The sequence below is a fragment of the Hyperolius riggenbachi genome, chromosome 3 (genome assembly GCF_040937935.1).
Source record: "Hyperolius riggenbachi isolate aHypRig1 chromosome 3, aHypRig1.pri, whole genome shotgun sequence".
NCBI classification, from domain to species: domain Eukaryota; kingdom Metazoa; phylum Chordata; class Amphibia; order Anura; family Hyperoliidae; genus Hyperolius; species Hyperolius riggenbachi.
The window spans coordinates 386,456,658-386,480,346 of NC_090648.1; the positions used below are offsets into that span (position 1 = coordinate 386,456,658).

General features: G+C 44.8%; 1 protein-coding gene across 5 annotated transcripts in view; it reads left to right on the plus strand.

Annotated features, from left to right (window-relative positions):
* Window positions 1-23,689, plus strand: part of DOCK2 (dedicator of cytokinesis 2) — a 566,587-nt gene that overhangs the window by 88,396 nt on the left and 454,502 nt on the right. For all 5 annotated transcript variants that reach the window (XM_068277405.1, XM_068277401.1, XM_068277402.1 and 2 more), the window contains 2 exons: window positions 6,903-7,038; window positions 22,758-22,833. In XM_068277405.1, the coding sequence (XP_068133506.1) occupies window positions 6,903-7,038; window positions 22,758-22,833 (212 nt within the window). The remainder of the gene's footprint in view (window positions 1-6,902; window positions 7,039-22,757; window positions 22,834-23,689) is intronic.

The window sequence follows — 23,689 nt, forward strand, 5'->3', positions numbered from 1 at the left end:
TCCATGACTCCTCCACCTTTCTGCACACCTGTTCCTCCCCTTCCTCCACTATCTACATATCACAATATGCTCTTCCTCCACCTGCTCCTTCACCACCTACTCCTCACTAAGGTCACCTTATGTAACTCTAGCCTCCCATTTTGCCCTCCAACCTCACGCAACTCCCATACCACTTCATCATGGACTCCATGCACACCCCACTCTAAACATGTCTCCACCCCCCTCACATTTCCTTCCCACACCCACACTCACTCCCTCTCCTCCCTCATTCCCATCCAGACCTCTCACAAGCACACCACCCCTCTCTCCTGCGCCCTCTGGAATGCTAGATCAGTCCGTAATAAACTCACTGAAATCCATGACCTTTTCCTCTCCAGCTCCCTCACCCTCCTTGCCCTCACAGAGACATGGCTCACCCCCTCTGACTCTGCTGCAGCAGCGGCCCTCTCCTATGGGGGGCTTCACCTCAGTCACACCCCCAGACCAGAAAACAGGTCTGGGGGAGGGGTGGGTCTGCTCCTCTCCCCGTCCTGCACTTTCCGTGTCCTCACGCCACCGCCTTCCTTAAACTTTACATCCTTTGAGACACATGTTATCCCCTTCCAGCAGTCATCGCAGTCCTTTACCGCCCCCCATCCACCTCCATTAAACAATTCCTGGACAACCTGGCCTCTTGGCTCCCACACATCCTCTCCTCTGACCTCCTCACAATCATACTTGGGGACTTCAACATCCCCATGGATAGTCCTTACTCCCCTGAAGCCTCTCAACTGCTCTCCCTCACTACTTCCCTTGGCCTCTCCCAACACACCAATTCCCCAACCCACTGCGCTGGCCACACTCTCGACCTGATTCTCTCAAAATCCGCCACCCTCCCCAACCTGGACATCACACCCTTCCCCCTCTCTGACCATCACCATCTCACTTTCTCCATCTCCCCATCATGCTCCCCCCACCCTCCACCACCCTCAGGTCGTTGGCAGAGAGATTTGCATAACCTAGACCCAACTGCACTAGCCAACCCCCTCCATTCCCTCACATCCACCCTCCCAAACATTACCTGCCCAAACCAAGCCATGGCCAAATACAACCAGGCCCTTTCAGCAGCCCTAGACATTGCTGCACCCCCCACATTCCGCCCCAGCCGTCCCATCAACCCCCAGCCCTGGCACAATGCACACACTCGCAACCTCCAAAAACAGACACGCACCTATGAACACAAATGGAGGAAATCCCGCCGCAACTCCGACTTCTTGGCATACAAGGCCAACCTGCAGCTGTTCTATTCCGCATTAACTGATGCTAAACAAAAATACTTTGCTGCCTTGATTGGATCCCAAGCCTCCAACCCTCGGCGCCTCTTCGCCACCTTCAACTCCCTCCTTAACCCCACCACTCCTCCCCCCACCTCCGCCCTCTCAGCCACTGATCTGTCCACCCACTTTACCGACAAAATAGCCATCATCCGACGGGAAATCTCATGCCTCCACTCCACCACCTCTTCCTCTCCCACCAATACCTATTCCCCACCCCACCCACCACTCACTGCCTTTACTCCTATCACAGAGGACGAAGTCAGCCGTCTCCTAGCCACTTCTCCTGCCACCTGCAGCCCCCTAGACCCTGTGCCATCCAAATGCCTCCGTCCTCACTTCCCTGTTCTGGCTCCTGTCCTCACCACTTTGTTTAACCTCTCCCTCTCCATGGGTACCTTCCCCTCTGACTTCAAACAGGCCACTGTGCTTCCCCTACTTAAAAAACCCTCATTAGACCCCTCACTTCCATCCAGCTACCGCCCCATCTCCTTACTCCCTTTTGCATCTAAACTCCTGGAGCGTCTAGTCCACCAACGCATGACCCATTACCTTGACTCCAACTCCCTGTTTGACCCCCTACAATTAGGATTTCGGCCAGGCCACTCCACCGAGACTGCTCTCACCAAGGTCGTCAATGACCTCACGCTCGCCAAGGCCGAAGGAAAATACACTATCCTTCTCCTCCTAGACCTCTCATCAGCATTCGACACTGTTGATCACTCCCTGCTTCTCCATCCCTGCAATCTGTGGGTATCAAAGACCTTGCCTTAGCATGGTTTTCCTCCTACCTCTCAAATTGCTCCTTCAAGACCTCCTTCAATGGTTCCTCCTCAACCTCCTTCCCACTTTCAATTGGGGTCCCTCAAGGCTCTGTTCTTGGTCCCCTGCTGTTCTCCATTTACACCGCCTCCATTGGAAAACTCCTCTCCTCTCTGGGTTTCAACTATCACCTATATGCAGATGATACCCAGATTTACCTCCATACCACTGACCTCTCCACCACCACCATGGAGAAGGTATCCTCTGGTCTCTCAGCTATTTCATCCTGGATGTCTGTCAGGTTCCTCAAATTAAACCTGGATAAGACTGATCTTCCCGCCTCGTGCTGCTTCACCCCCCACTGACCTCTATGTCACTGTCAATGGCACAATCATTCATCCAACCACACAAGCCCGCTGCCTGGGTGTCACCCTGGACTCGGCCCTCTCCTTCACCTGCCACATCCAAACCATAGCTAGAGCCTGCTATTTCCACTTATGCAACATCTCCAAGATCCGGCCTTTGCTGACCCCAGACACTACCAAAACTCCTTGTCCATGCCCTCATCATCTCCCGCCTGGACTACTGCAACTCCCTCTTGTCAGGCCTTCCTCAAAACCGCATCGCCCCCCTAAAATCCATCATGAACGCAGCAGCCAGACTCATCTACTCCTCCCACCGCTCTGTCTCCACGACTGTCCTACGCAAATCCCTTCATTGGCTTCCTATTCACTTCAGAATCAGCTTTAAGATCCTATGTTTGGCATACAAATCCATACACAAGTCCTGCCCAACCTACATCTCTGACCTGGTCAGCAGATATACACCTGGCTGCCCACTTCGCTCCTCCCACGACCTCCTCTTAACCACCCCACGCATCTTGCACTCCCATGCCAGACTGCAGGACTTCACTAGAGCTGCCCCTATCCTGGGGAACTCTCTCCCACTGCCCATCAGGCTCGCTCCCACCTTCAACACCTTCAAAAAAGCACTCAAAACTCACTTCTTCAAGGAGGCCTACATCAACTCAACACTACCCCAATCCTTTCTGCCCATAACTTCTTGATGCACCCCCTCCTTTTGTGTCACCAACCCCTCCCTCTAGATTGTAAGCCTTTGATAGGGCCCTCTCCCCTTGTGTATCATACTTGACTGTGTGCACTGTACCCAGAATTTGGAACTGGTAATTTTTTTACCACTACCATTCCAGTTTATGATCTGGCATTGTACTACTATCTGCATTGTGTTGTGTATCTTATTGCTTATTACCTGTATTGTTGTATCTATGGTCTGTTACCTGTATTGTTCTGTCACCCCTGTTATCATTGTCTGTAATCCTATTTATTGTACAGTGCTGCATAATATGTTGGCGCTATATAAATCTAATAAATAATAATAATAATAATAAATATTTTTATTTTGCGCCATTTGACTACTTGATGAATTATCATGAGGCATGTAACCACTTGATTATTTTATCTAAAATGTATCTGGTCGGACCCACTCTCTGTGAATAACACTGCTACTTATTTTGTGTATTTTTTTGTTATTTTGTGTATTTTTAAGTCTGCCCATGACCCATAATGACCACGCCCATGTTCCAGTGCGAGGTGACACACGTGTATTTTTGCTGTGGCATGCTCCCTGTTGTGGACTGTCCTCAGAAGTGCTCACAATATATTCCCTACTGTATCTAATGTCCTACCAAATTATGTATATATATGGGGGGGGGGGGGTGGTCAGGGTGGCGGCCCCCAGGCTAAAGCTTTCCTTGTGGGCCCTTAGTGTCCCAGTCCAACCCTGGTGTCCCCTACTAGATGTGGCAAGTCATCCAATGCCATGCCTGCCCTGGGTCTTCCTTAAGGCTGCCATACACTGGTCGATTAACACCAGATCGACCAGCAGATAGATCCCTCTGTGATCGAATCTGATCAAAGAGGGATCTATTGGCTGCCTACACTGCAAACAGATTTTTAATCGATTTCACTATGAATCCGATTCACAATCTGTGGAGCTGCCTGTGCCGCCGCCCCCCAGCATACATTACCTGATCCGGCTGGCACATGTCCCCCGGTCTCTGCTGTCTCTTCTCCGCTATGGGCTCCAGCTTCACTTCCTGTCAGGGGAAGTAAACTACTGTTTAAACTTCCTGTCGGGACAGGAAGAAGTGAAGCCAGCCGGAGCCCAGTGCAGAGAAGGGACAGCGGGGACACGCGCCGGCGGAACAGGTAATGTATTGTTGCTAGCGTCGGTCGTCTGAGATTCATACGCCACTATCGACGCTCTCCCGACCTGCCGGCAATCGGGCGAAATCACCCGCGCGGACAGATCAACGGGAACGGTCGATTTTGGACAGAAATCGGTCGTTCGGTCAGCATTTGCGCATCGATTTCACAGCAGATTCGATCACAGTGATCGAATCTGCTGTCTATCAACAGGAAATCGTATTGTCACCTTTACATGCTTACTTTTAAAGCAACTCTGTGTGGCAATCAATGTGCTTTGCAAGATGGGAAAAAAGTTTGTGTCTACAACAATGAAATAATAACTACTCAAAAATTTGAATGGCACAACTTTGCATGGCTATCAATGTGCTTTGCAAGATATGCAAGAAGTCAGTGTCTGCAACAATAAAATAATAAATGCAGTGCCTGCAACAATGAAATAATAAATGTACACATTTTTTAATGGCGCAACTCTGAGTGGCAATTAATGTACTTTGCAAGATGTGCAGGAAGGCAGATTCTGCAACAGAAATAATAAATGCACACATTTATTTATTAGGAAGTCAGAGTCTGTAAAAAATAAATAATGAATGCACATTTTTTTTGATAGTGCAACTCTGCATGTCTATCAATGTGCTTTACAAGTTGTGCAACAGGTCTTTGTCTGCAACAATGAGATAATAAATGCATTATTTACATTTCAGCACAACTGTAATGCTGGGCATACACGGCAACTTGGGCAGGCTTATCAATCAAGCCTGATGGCTCGATTTATAATATCCAACAGGTCCGATGACCTGCCGGATAGATTCCCCGCTCGATCCCCGCCGACGGACAATAGCGGGGAATCGAGCAGCTGATAAGGAGCGCCGGCGGGGACTAGCGGGAATCGATCCGCGCGGACGAGCGGGGACGCGGCGGGGGTCGATCCAGCGTCTAATCGGCTGCCGAATCGAGCCGTGTATGCCCAGCATAAAAGCCATTACAGTTTGTCACCTGAGAAAAAAAAAGGTTACAATGGAATGAAATAAAATGGAGCTAAATTTTATTGGCGTATAGTAAAAGTACTATGGCAGCATTTAATTAATAGGAGGATTGACAGTTGTCAATGTTGGTATTGGTATTGTACTTAATTGATTAATGTGTCCAAGCAGGAGCTGTATCTAATAGCTAGTGGAACACTCACTGTCCTGTACTGAGCGAGAAGCACTGAAGAAATGCTGTGTCTGATAACACTGTTCTTCCCGCAGTCAGTATGTAAAATCTACACTCTGTGTGGAGGAGGACTACAGGTGCCACACAGTTCAAATCTATGTGAATTTGCAGTAAGGAGCTGCCTGGCAGTGTTTTTGTTCCAGTAATGCAATAAAATTTGTAGTAGATGACCTGACAAGCCTGCCTACCAACTGTAACAGTCCTGATGTCTGTCTAAACTCTTATGCATACACAAAATTCTACACTAAACAGTCCTACACAGTCTATATGCTAACTAATCTCACAGAAGCATGCTGCTAAAAATGACTTAACTATACTCCTAATCTCTCCCTGTCACAACACAATGCTCTCCATGACTCTGTTCCTACCTCCTACACACCAGACTCAAAATGGAGTGATTAACCCCTCCCACCACCCCTGAATATATCTGCCTGTGGTGGGATCTCTGTTCATTAGCTGCTGGGCCTTGCTGTGCATCCTGAGATCACATGATTTGCTCCAGCACATGCCCATTCTGCACATCCCACTGAAATTTGGCAAGATTACTGCCCTCAGTTTTGCCCACGATTGTTCAGCAAAATTTTGACCACATGGCGAGTCTCTGGGCCTTTCTCGCGGAAATATTCGTTGGCAAGAAAAGCCCAATTTACAGCAAGATTGAACTTTGTATTCTAGCTCATTCCTAGTTTTAACATAATGCTGAAAGTGATGAATTAGATGCAGTAAAGCTGTAAATTAATAGCAGCTTTGCAACATATTGGGCCTGATTCACTTTTCGGTGCTAACCTAGTTAGCATGCCTTAAGGCTTTGGGCGTGCTAACTAGGGTGCTAAGTAGTTAGCACACACCAAACTGAATAAGATCGCGCGCAAAGTATCACATCAGATGCGCCCGTTTCGTCGCACCCGGTGCAACTTTTCGAGCGCACCAGGCTTTGCGCGTGCAAAGTTTTGCGCGCGCAAAGTTTATTTAGCCGTGTTAAGGGGCTTTCACAAGCATGCTAACAGTTAGCACCGCTTTGTGAACCAAGCCCATTGTCTTTGCATTAATAGTGTACCCAGTTTGTAAGTGTTGAGGTGGTACTACAGATGTAATATTAAAAGTTGCTGAAAAATATTCCCACCACGATTTAAAAATTAGATAAAGAGTTATACTTTCAATACCTTTTATTCTGTGTTGTGTGCATGAAGTAAGTGCCTGGATTCAGTCCTGTTACTGTTAGCATGAGTAAAAGAAATTGAACAGGTCATCTGAAAACTAAATTCATGAAGGTGACATCTCTGCACTATTTAAAAAATATTCAATTTTGATACATTATTATTACTTTTTTTAATACTCAGCTATATATATGATTGTATGTATATATTTATTTATTGTATTTATGCAGGATCTTGGAAACAAAGATCTCAATAGAGATCGAATTTATTTAGTATGCCAGATAGTGAGGATTGGGCGAATGGACCTAAAAGAAACCAACATAAAGAAGTGCACACTGGGGTTAAGGCGTCCTTTTGGTGTAGCAGGTATAGTATCAGGATATGGTACATATCTCAGGCTTTCAATATGGTAATACATTTTTAATGGCAGCAACATTTCTGAATTTAACAACATTTTAGAACCAGCATTTATAAGGGTTAGTAATCATTAACTCCTTTGTGTCAAGTCCAACAGTAAATCTGCATCCTGTTTGGGCTTTACCAGGGATGATCGTAGTCAGCCAACTTCGCTACGCTGGAACTACGCATAGTTTTACGCAATTACGCTCTGCCAAACTATGGCTTCGAAATCAAATATTCGCTTTGTATGCATTTGGTAGACTATGAGTTAAAATACGCAATTACGCGTAGTGCGAAGCGTAGTGTATGCGGATGCTTATACCCATATGCAGAAAATTTTACGCATTAATTCCTCTTTAAATGCTTATACTGGGTACTCTTCTATGCATACATTCCCCTTTGCAATGCGTAAATTTGTAAGCATACAATCGCACGCAGAAAATTAGCCGCGAGTAACGCATTCATAGTTCACTACGCAATACACATGTTAACTACGCATAGTGGGCATAAGCTACGCATAGCAATACTTCGCTACGTGTAAATTCGTAAGCGTAGTTTTGAAACTTCACCTACAACCTACGATGCGTAGATGCGAACTACGATGCGTAAATCCGCACTGGCGTAGTTTCTGCTCATCCCTGGGCTTTACAGAGTATCTGTAATTACTCATGACAGAACATAAAAAATTATTCAGGATACCCGGTTGTACATTAAATTGTGTTGGTTTCAGCATCAGAAACACTTCTTTTAACTATATATTGCTGTAGCCTCGCCTGCCTAGGCTTGATGTCATGCAACCTTCTGCCTCAGAGCACTCTGAGAGATCAATCTATGTTACAGCTCACTGCAGAGGTAGGCACCTTGCTAGCAGTTAAGATGCTGGCACCACATATAACTTAAAGGGGCAGTTTAGTGAAAATTATGGTTTTCTATTAATCACATCTCAGTTATTTAATAAGGAGAGCATACGTTTCTCCATAGACCTTGTGTTAAAAAAAAGTAGATGATAACACTAATTCTGCTTTCCCAGAGAGCTGAGCTGTCATTAGCATGCTAAGCGATGGACTTCACTGATAGTAGCAGACACTCCAGCTGATTTATAACGGCTGGCTCACACACTACAGAGAGCCATGCTGTTCTCACATATAACTAGCTAAGTAAATAAACAAACAGGCTGCTAAGTAAGTAACTAATTAGCAGCCTGCTTTATCTATTTACTTAGCTAGTTACATGTGAAAACAGCAGGGCTCTCTGTAGTGAGTGTGCCAGCCGTTATAAATCAGCTGGAGTGTCTACTACTATCATTGAAGTCCGTTGCTTAGCATGCTAATGACGCAGCTCAGCAGAATTAGTGTTATCATCTACTTTTTTTTAACACAAGGTCTATGGAGAAATGTATGCTCTCCATATTAAATACCTGATATTGGGGTTAATTTTCACTAAACTGCCCCTTTAAGAATGCAAATCCAATTGAGGTAAGATTTTACAGTGAACAAACATTGAATAACTAGTGGATGGAGGCAATCAAAATATATAAAACAATTTAACAGTTTAAAAAGAAAGGTATTGTTGGCTTAACTCTCTCGATGACACACATTAGCTGCTTTTGGTGGATATTTTCTTTTTTTTATAAATAGGGTCAACTAATTTTTTAGGCTTATCCTGCTTCCTCAGGTCAATAAAGACAATGTGCCTGACAACAAAAATATTCAAATGGAAATTCTAAAAAAGCTCATAGATTATTAGTAACCCTTATCATTTGTAAAAAGAATCATTTTTCTCTTAAGCTGCTAGTGCATACCAAAATAAAGTATTCTGATCAGCTAGATTTGAGTCACAGCCTGCTGAGAATGGTTTTATGAATATCATTGTTATGAGCTGTACATTAATTCATTTATTACATTTTCTATGCATTGGTAGAGATGGCCCAAACCTCCGATTTTCGGTTCACGGACCGCAAACGCGAACTTCCGCAATAGACTTCAATGGGGGGGGCGCGCTTTGAAAAATAGAAACACTTATGCTGGCCACAGAAGTGATTGAAAAGATGTTTCAAGGGGTCTAACACCTGGAGGGGGGCATGGATGAGTGGGATAGATGGCAAAAGTCCCGGGGAAAAATCTGGAGTTGACGCAAAGCAGCGTTTTAAGGGCAGAAATCACATTGAATGCTAAATTGCAGGCCTAAAGTGCTTTAAAACATCTTGCATGTGTATACATCAATCAGGGAGTGTAATTAGAGTACTGCTACACACTGAAACACCAAACTCACTGTGTAACGCACTGCAAACAGCTGTTTGTGTTGTGATGGCCGTCCTGGACTGGTGCGCACCATGGCGAGAGTACAGGCCATGGCGATTTTCAAGCCCATATGGTCACCGGGCTGTGGTAGCTCAATGATAGAACAACAGTGACTGTCCAGCTGATCAAATTTGGTCCGTCCACAATGAAGAAACAACCTTATTATCTTGGGTGTGCCCCCCCCCCCCCCGAGACACTCATAGCCAATGCTTCATTGCGATACGCAAGCCCCTTCACCACGGCAAGGTAATGATCACGAAGGACAATTGGCACATCTATATGCCTTTTGTTTTGTTGTTGCAGCTGCAGTGCAGCCAGAAAAAATTGGGCAGGCATGTACACACACCAGAAAAATTATTATAGCCGGCGCAGCTAGCAGCTGCCCTAAAAATTTAGGAATCCACCTGGAGTCCTGGACCCTGTTGGTGGTGACGGAGAAGGCAGTCAAGCGGCCTGCGGGCAGAGATGCTGTGTGGGGAGCGACTTAGTCTTGGGGCAGGCAGCCAGTCACATGGCGTGCAGGCAGAGATGCTGTGTGTGGGGACTGACTTAGTCTTGGGGCAGGCAGTCACACGGCTTGCAGGCAGAGATGACTTAGTCTTCGGGCAGGCAGTAGCCCTCCAGTACCCATGCCTCATTAATTTTGATAAAGGTGAGGTACTAAACACTTTTGTGACTTAGGCGACTTCTCTTCTCAGTGACAATGCCTCCAACTGCGCTGAAGGTCCTTTCTGAGAGGACGCTTGAGGTAGGGCAAGACAGAAGTTGGATGGCAAATTGGGACAGCTCTGGCCACAGATCAAGCCTGCGCACCCAGTAGTCCAAGGGTTCATCGCTGCTCACAGTGTCTACATCCACACTTAAGGCCAGGTAGTCGGATACCTGCTGGTCCCGGTGTTGCTGGAGGGTGGATCCGGAAGCGCTAAGGCGAGGCGTTGGACTAAAGAATGTCCGCATGTCCGACGTCACCATGAGATTGCTGGAATGCCCTGTCCTTGCCTGCGTGGACATGGGAGAAGGATTACTGGCAGTGGTACATTTATTGCGTTGTGCTGTGACATCACCCTTAAACACATTGTAAAGCGTAGTTGCCAGCTTGTTCTGCAAGTGCTGCATCCTTTCTGACTTCATGTGATTTGGAAACATCTCTGCCACTTTGTGCCTATACCGAGGGTCTAGTAGCGTTGCCACCCAGTACAGGTCATTCCCCTTAAGTTTTTTTATACGGGGTACCCTCAAGAGGCTGGACAGCATGGAAGACGCCATCTGCACAAAGTTGGATCCAGAAGTACTATCCATCTCCTCTTGCTCTTCCTCAGTGACGTCAGGTAAGTCCTCCTCCTCCTCCCAGCCAATTCCACGGGAATGTTGAGCAGCACAAGCCCCCTGTGATGCCTGCTGCAGTCGTTCTTCTGCCGCCGCCTCCTCCTCCTCCAAAGAAACACCTTCCTCATCATCCGAGTCTCGCTCCTCTTTCCCACACGACTCTTCCTCCTCCCCCCCCCCCCCCCCATGTGCTGCCGCAAGTGTTGAGGAAACATCTGGTTCTGATGAGAATTGATCCCACAACGCTTTCTCCTGTAACTGTTCCTGTTCACGCTCCTCTTCAGCTCGATCCACCACTCTACACACGGCACACTCCAGGAAGAAAGCGTACGGGATCAAGTCGCTGATGGTGCCTTCACTGCGACTCACCAGGTTGGTCACCTCCTCAAACGGCCGCATGAGTCTGTATGCATTTCGCATGAGTGTCCAGTTGTTGGGCCAGAACATCCCCATCTCCCCAGAGTGTGTCCTTCTACTGTAGTTGTAGAGGTACTGGGTGACAGCTTTCTCCTGTTCTAGCAGGTGAGAGAACATAAGGAGGGTTGAATTCCATCGAGTCGGGCTATAGCAAATCAGGCGTCTCACCGGCAACTTGTTTCTCTGTTGAATATCGGCAAAGTGTGCCATGGCCGTGTAAGACCGCCTGAAATGCCCACACAACTTCCTGGCCTGCTTCAGGACGTCCTCTAAGCCTGGGTACTTTGACACAAATCTTTGAATGACTAGATTCAGCACATGTGCCATGCAGAGTACGTGTCAGCTTTCCCAAATTCAAAGCGGAAATGAGATTGCTGCCGTTGTCACACACCACGTTGCCGATCTCCAGCTGGTGCGGGGTCAGCCACTGATCCATCTGTTTGTTAAGAGCAGCCAGGAAAGCTGCTCCAGTGTGACTCTCTGCTTTGAGGCAAGACATGTCTAAAATGGCGTGACACCGTTGTACCTGGCATGCAGCATAGGCCCTGGGGACCTGGGGCTGTGTAGCTGGAGAGGAGATCGCAGCAGCAGTAGAGTTGAACTGCCACTCAGCCAAGGAGGAGGACGACAGTGAAGAGGATGTAGCAGGAGGAGAGGAGGTGGCAGGAGGCCTGCCTTCAAGCCGTGGAGGTGTCACAAGTTGGTCCGCTGCACAGCCACGTACTCCCTGCTTGCCATCTGTAGCCATGTTGACCCAAATGGGCTGTGTAAGTAATGTACCTGCCCTGACCATGCTTGGCAGACCAGGCATCCGTGGTCAGATGGACCCTTGACCCAACGCTGTGTGCAAGAGATGACACCACTTGCCTCTCAACTTCACGATACAGTTTGGGTATCGCCTTTTTAGAGAAATAATTGCGGCCTGGTATCTTCCACTGCGGTGTCCCAATGGCCACAAATTTACAGAAGGCCTCAGAGTCCACCAGCTGCTGAGCTAACAGTTCCGCCAAGCCAGCTGTCAGAGGCCGGGCAAGGGGGTGACTGGCAGAAATTGGCTTCTTCCGCTCAAAAGATTTCCTTCACAGACACCTGGCTGCTGTGGGCAGAGGAGCAGGAACCGCTCAAGGTCAGAGGCGGAGTGGAGGAGGGTGGCTGTGAAGGTGCAAGGGAGAAAGAGGCTGAAGATGCTTTACCTGAAGGAGGAATCGGAGAAGGAGGGTGGATCTTCTTTTGTGTACTGCTTTTGCTCATGTGCTCTTCCCATTGCAGTTTGTGCCTTTTCTGCATGTGCCTTCATAAGGCACTTGTCTCTACGTGAGTGTTGGCCTTTTCACGGCTCAGAACAGATGGCATTGCTCTGATCTGAGGCAGACACATTAAAAAATGTCCAAACCGCTGAGCCCCCTGGGGTGATGGCACTATGGTGGCATCAGCAGCTGACGTTGGCTGTCTGTCCATAGGTGGCGATACATGGTACCGGACACTGCCACCAGCTGTTTCTGATGACGAGCTCCCCCTGCTTCTTTCAGGAACTCATCTCCTCTTACTCCTCTCTGACTCCTCCTCTGAACTGTCCCCCTGTTCATCTCCTCTATTGGGAACATACGTGGGATCCGTATCATCGTCATCATCATATGCTTGCTTGCCTCAGACACCTCCAAAACTGCACCAACAGCAGGTACTTCATCATCCTCCTCCTCACACGTTACGTCCATAGTGTCAGCTAACTCAGACATATGAGGTGGTGTAACTTGCTTAGCGCCTTCATCTTGTTGTAACAATAATGGCTGTGCATCAGTGATTTCCCCACCAAATAACTCCTGCGAAGTGTCAAATGCAGCGGATGTGGTGTGTGTAGTAGCACTGGTGGCTGCGGAAGATGAGGTGTTCTGTGTTAAATAGCCAACCACGTCCTGACAATCTTGGAAGTTGATGGGATGTGCCTTCTTCTGAGCACTGTACTTTGGTCCAGGGCCGCACAAAATCACATGAGCACGACCTCGCACAGACCTGCCAGGTGGCCTTCCTCTGGGTCTGCCTCTACTTCTGCCTCAACCTGTTTTGTCCGTTTTGTCCATATCAGGGGGGATGAAGTGAAAGGTATGCACTGACTTGACTAATTCAATGCGCAGTCACACAGGTGCAGTTAACAGGTATGCACGGAGTGGTATATCACACTGCGTGCACTCACGTAGGTAGGTGGGTGCACTGAACACAACAGGTTGGTATATGCAGTAATAGGTATTACAAATGTGCACCTGTCACACGCACGTACTGTGAACAGGTAAAGTAACTGGTGGTATTAAATATCACACTGCGTGGGCTCACCGAGGTAGGTGGGTGCACTGAACGTAACAGGTAGGTATATGCAGTGATGGGTATTACAAATGTGCACCTGTCACACACACGTACCGTGAAAAGGTACAGTGACTGGTGGTATTGAATATCACACTGCGTGCGCTAACGTAGGTAGGTGGGTGCACTGAACACAACAGGTAGGTATATGCAGTGATGGGTACTACAAATGTGCACCTGTCAAACGCACGTACCGTGAACAGGTACAGTAACTGGTGGTATTAAACATCACACTGCGTGGGCTCACCGAGGTAGGTGGGTGCACTGAACACAACAGGTAGGTATATTCAATGATGGGTATTACAAATGTGCCCCTGTCACACACACGTACCGTGAACAGGTACAGTGACTGGTGGTATTAAATATCACACTGTGTGCACTAACGTAGGTAGATGGGTGCACTGAACACAACAGGTAGGTATATGCAGTGATGGGTATTACAAATGTGCACCTGTCACACACATGTACCGTGAACAGGTACAGTGACTGGTGGTATTGAATATCACACTGCGTGGGCTCACGTAGGTAGGTGGGGGCACTGAACACTACAGGTAGGCATATGCAGTGATGGGTATTACAAATGTGCACCTGTCACACACACGTACCGTGAACAGGTACAGTGACTGGTGGTATTAAATATCACACTGCGTGTGCTCACATAGGTAGGTGGGTGCACTGAACCCAACAGGTAGGTATATGCAGAGATGGCTATTACAAATGTGCACCTGTCACACACACACAGGTGCGTGTGACAGGTGCACATTTGTAATAGTTACACATTGTTAATACCACCAGTCATTGAACAGGTGCAATGACTGGTGGTATTAACAATGTGTGCGCTCACGTATGTAGGTAGGTAGGTGCACTGAACAGTGAACAGGTGCAGTGATTGGGATGGGATTACAAATCTACAGCTGCCTGTCACACACACAGGTAGTCACTGAATGTGCTGGGCCTGGCAGTGGCACAGTAGGAATTACACCAAAGGCCAGCTGCGAGTGATTGATAGGGCTGTATAAAATGCAAGTGAGCCACAAAAAAGAAAAAGAAAAAAATAGATCACAAGAACAAGATTAGCTCTCAAAAGAGCTGTTGAGGGGTGCTTTTTTTTAGCAATAAGAATCAGCAAGGAGCAAGCTAACAAGCCTACAAGAGCCTAACTAAGCTTTCCCTATAGCTCTCAATGTGCCTGCTGACTGTGATGTAGAATGTCAAAGTTGACCCTAATGATGCACTATGGGGGCGAATCGAACTTCCAGAAAAGTTTGCGGTTCTCCGTGAATGCGAACCACCGAAGTTCGCCGGGAACCGTTTGGGCCATCTCTATGTATTGGCTCTTTTATGAAATGAAGATCAATGAATGGCAGAAATAAACTCATGTATTTATTTATTCAGTTACTCTGGTATTGATTGTTATATGATGAGGCAATAGCAGATTTCAGTTCCTTTTTACCTTGTAATATGATTTCATAATGAGGGATTCATTATAATGATGTATTTATTTAAAGGTTGTTGCAATACCAAAAATAAAAACAAGTCTAAATATTTTTTTTTGTCCTCAATACTATGTATACCCCTTTAATTTTTTAAATAGGGGTACGAATATGCCTCGCCCTTATTTTCCCCCCAACTAACCCATGCCTGTGCCGTTGCCGAGTCACTGGATTGGGAGGTTGTGGGTAAGCCTGCTGGCTTGTGGGGAAGTTTTTGTTCCCCCTCTTCCGCCCCTCCTTTGCCGTTTGAAAGTCTAGCAGTGTAGTGATGGATGTCTGGATCTTTTCAATGAACCGGTTCATTTGAATCAGTTCTTTGAATCATTGAGTCAAGAAACTTTTCAGAACATCAGTAATGCCTAGTACACACCATACAATATTCTGTAAGATTTTCTGTTAGATTTACCTGCCAGATAGATAATTTCCAACATGTTAGAAATTATCTATCTAACCATCTATCTGCCTAAAAAATTCGGCATTGTTCTACTCAGCAGGAGATAACCAGAAGACAATCCACCAGAGATAATGACCAGTCTCTACCAGTACTTTACAGAAAATAATCTAATTACAGAAAATCTTACAGAAAATCTAACAGAAAAATCTAATAGAAAATTAGATGGTGTGTACTAGGAATTACAGTCTGCTGCTGTAATCTGATCCCTGAGTGAGCTGGGAGGAGTTCCTTCTCTCACTCCTTACAGCTCAGCAGCTGCAGTTCCTGTTTCATCCACTGAACTGTTACAAATGAATCGTTCAGTGTGGTGATGAATCGGATCAGTCGGCTCACAAGGAAGAACCAGTTCAAATGAACTAATCGTTCATGAACTGGACAATACTACTTTTCCACTACAATGCTCCGTTCAGCACTAGTTTTTTTTTAATGAACTGCGATCGCTGGGTGGCGTAATTCTCGTTGCAATGGCATTACATTTCCGGCGGCAGTACAGCGCAAGGTGGACAGTGGTAAAAGCAGCTTGCGCGAATGCAAGCGCAGATAATTCGCGCTGGCGATCGCGCTTGCTGGTGGAAAAGGGCCCTTATGCCTCATTCACACTATTCGCACTGCTGTGCGCATTTCAGCAGCGCGTATAGTATGCGATCAGCAAGAACATCAGAAGTGCATAGAGAGCACGTCTGATGTTCATACTATGTGCGCTGCGCAGCAGTGAGATGTGCTAATGCACTGCTGAACACAGTTTTGCAAAAGCGTATCGCTGATCCCATTTACTGCAATGAATGGGATCAGCAGCGCAACGCATGGCAACGCATATAGCTTGCGATCGGGTGCTCTTGCATCGCGAACGCACAGCCATACGTGTTGCCTAATGTAAACGAGGCCTTTACACATTGATGTAAGCTTGTTGTCAAGGTGAGAAGGACATGCTGTGGGAAGGACAGCAGGGAGAGGAAAATAAAACACAGGGCTGGGTTGAAAAAGAAAAAAAGAAAAGGGCAGTGATGTCACTTTTGGCAACACAGAGAAGCAGTCAAGATGAAAACCAACATAAAAAAAAATTCTTTTTTCATATTACTTTTTTACTAAATTCTGCCAGTGAACACTAAAATCAATGGGAAAGTTAGTCCAATTAAGTAATTTCCTATTGAATGGTATTTTATTATTATTTTCACTTATAATATGGACTTCCAATCCACTTTAAGTATTTATACTTCTTATTCCTTCAAATGAAAATTTACTGATGTATATATTTGGTTGTGCACCCAATCTCATTTGATATGCACTAGCAGCTTAGGAGCAGAAGAATTATTTTTATGACTAGTTAGGGTTGTTATCTACCTATGAGCTTTTTTAGAATTTGTATTTGCATTATCAGGCACTTTTTTTTATTGACCCAAGGAACTGAGATAAACCCACAAAACATGTTTTCCCCAATTTCGTGCAATAAATCCAGGAAGTATCCATTAAAAACAATTGGTGTATGTCTTCCAGAGAGGAAAGCCAAAAATACCTCTCTTTTTAAACAGTTTTTAAAGAGAACCCGAGGTGGGATTTACTTATGCTAGTGGGGCACAGAGGCTGGTTGTGCACACTAACACTAGCATAAGTAAATCCCACCTTGTGTTCTCTTTAATTGTATTTTGGGTGCCTCCACCAACTATCTATCACTTATACACCTCTGTTGGGAAGTTATAAATAGTAGATGGAGGCACCCAAAATACATAGAACAGAGGCACTTGGCTCAGACTCAGACCTCCATTGTACAGTGGGTTGAAAAAGTATTCAGCCCCCTTGAAGTTTTCCATATTTTGTCACATTACTGCCACAAACATGCATCAATTTTATTGGAATTCCACATGAAAGACCAATACAAAGTGATGTACATGTGAGAAGTGGATCGAAAATCATACATCATTCCAAACATTTTTTTTACAAATAAATAACTGCAAAGTGGGGTGTGCGTAATTTTTCGGCCCCCTGAGTCAATACTATGTAGAACCACCTTTTGCTGCAATTACAGCTGCCAGTCTTTTAGGGTATGTCTCTACCAGCTTTACACATCTAGAGACTGAAATCCTTGCCCATTCTTCTTTGCAAAACAGCTCCAGCTCAGTCAGATTAGATGGACAGCGTTTGTGAACAGCAGTTTTCAGATTTTGCCACAGATTCTCGATTGGATTTAGATCTGGACTTTGACTGGGCCATTCTAACACATAGATATGTTTTGTTTTAAACCATTCCATTGTTGCCCTGGCTTTATGTTTAGGGTCATTGTCCTGCTGGAAGGTGAACCTCCGCCCCAGTCTCAAGTCTTTTGCAGTCTCCAAGAGGTTTTCTTCCAAGTTTTCCCTGTATTTGGCTCCATCCATCTTCCCATCAACTCTGACCAGCTTCCCTGTCCCTGCTGAAGAGATGCACCCCCCGAGCATGATGCTGCCACCACCATATTTGACAGTGGGGATGGTGTGTTCAGAGTGATGTGCAGTGTTAGTTTTCTGCCACACATAGCATTTTGCATTTTGGCCAAAAAGTTCCATTTTGGTCTCATCTGACCAGAGCACCTTCTTCCACATGGTTGCTGTGTCCCCCACATGGCTTGTGGCAAACTGCAAACGGGGATTCTTATGCTTTCAGTCAACAATGCCTTTCTTCTTGCCACTCTTCCATAAAGGCCAGCTTTGTACAGTGCATGACTAATAGTTGTCCTGTGGACAGAGTCTCCCACCTGAGCTGTAGATCTCTGTGTCACCATGGGCCTCTTGACTGCATTTCTGATCAGCGCTCTCCTTGTTCGGCCTGTGAGTTTAGGTGGATGGCCTTGTCTTGTCTTGGTAGGTTTACAGTTGTGCCATACTCCTTCCATTTCTGAATGATCACTTGAACAGTGCTCCTTGGGATGTTCAAGACTGTGGAAATCTTTTTGTAGTCTAAGCCTGCTTTAAATTTCTCAATAACTTGATCCCTGACCTGGCTTGGACCTGTCTTGTGTGTTCTTTGGACTTCACGGTGTTGTTGCTCCCAATATTCTCTTAGACAACCTCTGAGGCCCTCACAGAGCAGCTGTATTTGTACTGACATTATATTACTCACAGGTGCACTCTATTTAGTCATTAGCACTCATCAGGCAATGTCTATAGGCAACTGGCTGCACTCAGATCAAAGGGGGCCGAATAATTATGCACACACCACTTTGCAGTTATTTGTTTGTATAAAATGTTTGGAATCATGTATAATATTCGTTCCACTTCTCATGTGTACACCACTTTGTGTTTGTCTTTCATGTGGAATTCCAATAAAATTGATTCATGTTTGTGGCAGTAATATGACAAAATGTGGAAAACTTCAAGGGGGCCGAATACTTTTGCAACCCACTGTATATGCTCCACCTATTGCCTGATGAAGCAGGGTCTGCTTGGAAGAGGTAAGTCCACCTCTTCCTCTTTTATTTTTAAATGTTTTAGCTTTTGGTGCCTCTGTTCTATTGATACATATGTAGGGAGGTTGTTGTTTTATTTTAAAACCACAAGAGTTTTAAAATACATTGAAAACCTTAGTACTCATATTATAGTTCTGTTCATTTTTTGCTTCACACGAGCCATTGGAGATTTTGATGTTATTAAAAATACCCTTCCATTTTAGTCAGCAGGCAGCAATTATTTTTCAGACATGACAAATGAGTTAAATTATGCTTACTTGCAAGTCATTAGTACACTAGACTGTGAATGGCACATCAGTATCTTTCTTTGCACATACTTTGAACATTTAATCTGCAGTCACGCTTGTACACCACTTAGTGTTCAGACACTCATTTAGAATCAGTGTAGCTATGTCAGAAGTTAAAGTTAAAATGTATTTGACATTAACACCTTATTATTATTTTTTTATTATTATTAAGTATTTATATAGCGCCGACATATTACGCAGCGCTGTACAGTGTATATATATATATATTGTCACTAACTGTCCCTCAAAGGAGCTCACAATCTAATCCCTACCATTGCCATATGTCTATATTATGTAGTGTAAGTACTGTAGTCTAGGGTCAATTTTTTTAGGGGGAGCCAATTAACTTATCCATATGTTTTTGGAATGTGGGAGGAAACCGGAGTGCCCGGAGGAAACCCACGCAGACACGGAGAGAACATACAAACTCTTTGCAGATAGTGCCCTGGCTGGGATTCGAACCAGGGACCCAGCGCTGCAAGGCGAGAGAGCTAACCACTACGCCACCGTGCTACCTCAACACCTTAAAATATTCTTGACAACACACCTTGGCCAATATACAATTAACTTTTTTCATCCTAGGAGATCATTTTAATTTTCATCTTCTAATTTTAATTTTCATCTTCTGTTTAAAATAACTTTTCAGAACTTTGCACTTGAAAAAGTACAATAATGCAGGCAAAAAAGTACTATCAAAGTGATTTTTAATATTTTCTTGCTTCCTGGTGGTTTGTAAGGCATTTTATTGAAAAAGGTGTGGAAATATCACCTGGGAGAAAACTCAGGGAAATTGCTGTTTGCTCTGATCCTAAGGAAAGCCAAATTATCAACGTATCACTTTTAGACAGATTGAAGGAAGAAGCAACATTTATTATCTTAAAGGGACACTTAAAGGGACTCCGAGCAGTGCAGAAACTATGGAAAGATGCATATCATTTTAAAGCTCTCTTTCTCCTCTTTCCGATGATATATAAACCGCTGCCCTACACCTTTTAGTTTTCGCTATTTTTGCGATTGAAATTGCCGCGGCCGCGATTTCAATCGCGAAAATAAAGAAATTTAAAAGGCGTACGGCAACGATTTAGGTGTCGCCAGAACGAGGAGAAAGAGAGCTTTAAAATGATATCCATCTTTTCATAGTTACATTGTATTACACAGGCCGACTTGTTCTGCTGAATAGAGCTGCTGACACTGGGGAAAGTGTCGTCCTGTGTAATACAAGTAACTATGGAAAGATGGATATCATTTTAAAGCTCTCTTTCTCCTCTTTCTGGCGACACCTAAATCGTAGCTCTACGCCTTTTAGTTTTCTTTATTTTCGCGATTGAAATCGTGGCCGCTGCAATTTCAATCGTGAAAATAGCGAAAACTAAAAGGCGTAGGGCGGTGATTTATATATCATTGGAAAGAGGAGAAAGAGAGCTTTAAAATGATATGCATCTTTCCATAGTTTCTGCACTGCTCGGAGTCCCTTTAAGCCAGAAAAAAATGAGTTTTACTCACCTGGGGCTTCTACCAGCCCCCTGCAGCAGTCCTGTGCCCTCGCAACCACTCACTAATCCTCTGGTTCCCCGCTGCCAGCTAGTTTAGTTTTTGCCAACAGGCCCGTCAGGACTGGCCACGCGTAGCATTTTCTGCATTCCCGACTGTAATTAGCGCTATTGCGGACCGCAACGCGTACAAAAATACGCGTTGCTGCATAGCTATGCGTTCGTAATGCGGCAACACCTATTTTTGTACGCGTTGCGGCCCGCAATAGCGCTAATTACAGTCGGGAATGGAGAAAAAGCTACGCGTGGCCAGTCCTGACGGGCCTGTCGGCAAAAACGAAACTAGCTGGCAGCAGTGACCAGAGGATTAGTGAGTGGCTGCGAGTCCACAGGACTGCTGCAGGGGGCTGGTAGAAGCCCCAGGTGAGTAAAACTCAATTTTTTTTCTGGCTTAAGTGTCCCTTTAAGATAATAAATGTTGCTTCTTCCTTCAATCTGTCTAAAAGTGATACGTTGATAATGTGGCTTTCCTTAGAATCATAGCAAACAGCAATTTCCCTGAGTTTTCTCCCAGGTGATATTTCCACACCTTTTCAATAAAATGCCTTACAAACCACCAGGAAGCAAGAAAATATTAAAAATCACTTTGATAGTACTTTTTTGCCTGCATTATTGTACTTTTTCAAGTGCAAAGTTCTGAAAAGTTATTTTAAACAGAAGATGAAAATTAAAATTAGAAGATGAAAATTAAAATTAGAAGATGAAAATTAAAATGATCTCCTAGGATGAAAAAAAGTTAATTGTATCTTGGCCAAGGTGTGTTGTCAAGAATATTTCAAGGTGTTAATATCAAATACATTTTAACTTTAACTTTTGACATAGCTACACTGATTCTGAGTGAGTGAGTGAGCGAGGGCACAGGACTGCTGCAGAGGGCTGGTAGAAGCCCCAGGTGAGTAAAACTCATTTTTTTTCTGACTTAAGGTTCACTTTAAATGAAATGACACAGGTTATTCAACCACAAAACTAGGCAGACTGCTGTAAAAGTATATGTGAACTCTGGATGTTTTCTTTTCCTAGTATCATTTTGTTTTCCATGCATTTTAGTAAGGTCGCTTTTTGGACCATTGTAGCCCCTTACACACTCCAATGAATTCTGGTTCTTCATGAGTTTGTTGGTTAGTCTGTATCTATATATTTAGATAGCACAGACATCTTTCATTGCACTTTACAAAGTGGGGTTATACTAGGTATCTTTGTGTCTGTAGGCTTGTGCCAGCCAACAGGCAGGATGGGTGAATATCTGCAGAGTGTGACTTGACAGAGACCAAGTGACGATATATAGCTGATAATGCCTCATAAAACAAACAAAACTCTTAAAGGGAAGGTTCAAGCAAAATAAAAAAATGAGTTCCACTTACCTGGGGCTTCTACCAGCCCCATGCAGCCATCCTGTGCCCTCGTAATCACTCACTGCTGCTCCAGTCCCCTGCTGGCAGCTTGCCGACCTCGGAGGTCGGCGGGCCGCATTGCGTACATTTTTACGCATTCCCGCTAGTGCGGGAACATTAACACATACATTTTTACGCGTTACTGGTTCAATGCGTAATTTTTTACGCATTGAACCAGTAATGCGTAAAAATGTATATGTTAATGTTCCTGCACTAGCGGGAATGCGTAAAAAATTACGCAATGCGGCCCGCCGACCTCCGAGGTTGGCAAGCTGCCATCGGGAAACTGGAGCAGCAGTGAGTGACTACGAGGGCACAGGATGGCTGCATGGGGCTGGTAGAAGCCCCAGGTAAGTGGAACTCATTTTTTTATTTTGCTTGGACATTCCCTTTAACTTACTTTACGTGAAGGTCCATTCTCAGACATTCTCATTTTCTGACTGTGGACTTGAAGCGAGACTCTGAAAAACATGACTTCGCAGAAGCAAAATAAAGGAAAGTACTGTATTTATATATACTTCAGAGGAGAATATACAAATACCTTTTATTAAACAGTCATCCAGAGTTCATGTATGCTTTAGGATAAGAAACATGAATTAATTTGTTACCATTGTAACTACATATTTGACTGCTACATTTAATTTCTTGGTCTGTAAATATTTTACTTTTTCCAGTAATGGACATCACTGACATGATTAAAGGGAAAGCAGAAAGTGATGAAGAAAAGCAGCATTTTATACCCTTTTATCCGTAAGTATTACAATGCAAGATTCAATATCTATGACTAAATATGGAAGTAATTATATTCATGTTATGTCACCAGTTTAAAAAAAATCTTAGAAACTGTTGTATAGTTCTTTTTGGTAATGAGGTATGGTATGGAGTATACATTTCCTTCAGTAGGATTTTTCTGAGATGTTCCAGGAATTCACATTTCGTGGACAATTTAAAGTGGGGTTATTACATCAGTTTTGTCTTTTGAGTAAGAGCTCTGATTTTGCCATGTCAACAGAGCAAATTAAATATGACAAAGTGAACTAAGGTCTGCAATGATATTTTAACAGGAAAGCTGTTGGGTCTGAAGTGGTCTGTAGAATATCAGACCAAGACACAGGTGAAGAAGTGTAGGGGTTGATACAAAACATGTGCAAAGGATTCAATACCAAGCAAGCCTTACTTCTTGGATGATTCATCATTTGCAAATGACAGTTTTCCTAAATATGAATGTGCATAATAACAGAGAAGCATTGCTCTGTATCTGATAGTTTTCATAGTCTAAGCACAATTAACTTATCTACCACATGATGTTTAACCCTCCTGGCGGTTTGCTAAAAAAATCGCCAGGGGGCAGCAAATCTTTTTTTTTTTAATTTTTTTTTTTCATGTAGCGAGACTTTTATGATAGCCGCTGCTCAGCGGCATCCCCCCAGCCCCTCCGATCGCCACCGGCGATCGGCGATCAGGAGATCCCGTTCGAAGAACGGGATCTCCTGGAGGGCTTCCACCGTCGCCATGGCGACGGGGCGGGATGACATCACCGACGTCATCGACGTCGTGAAGTCAAAGGGGATTCCTATCCACCCCATAGAGCTGCCTGGCACTGATT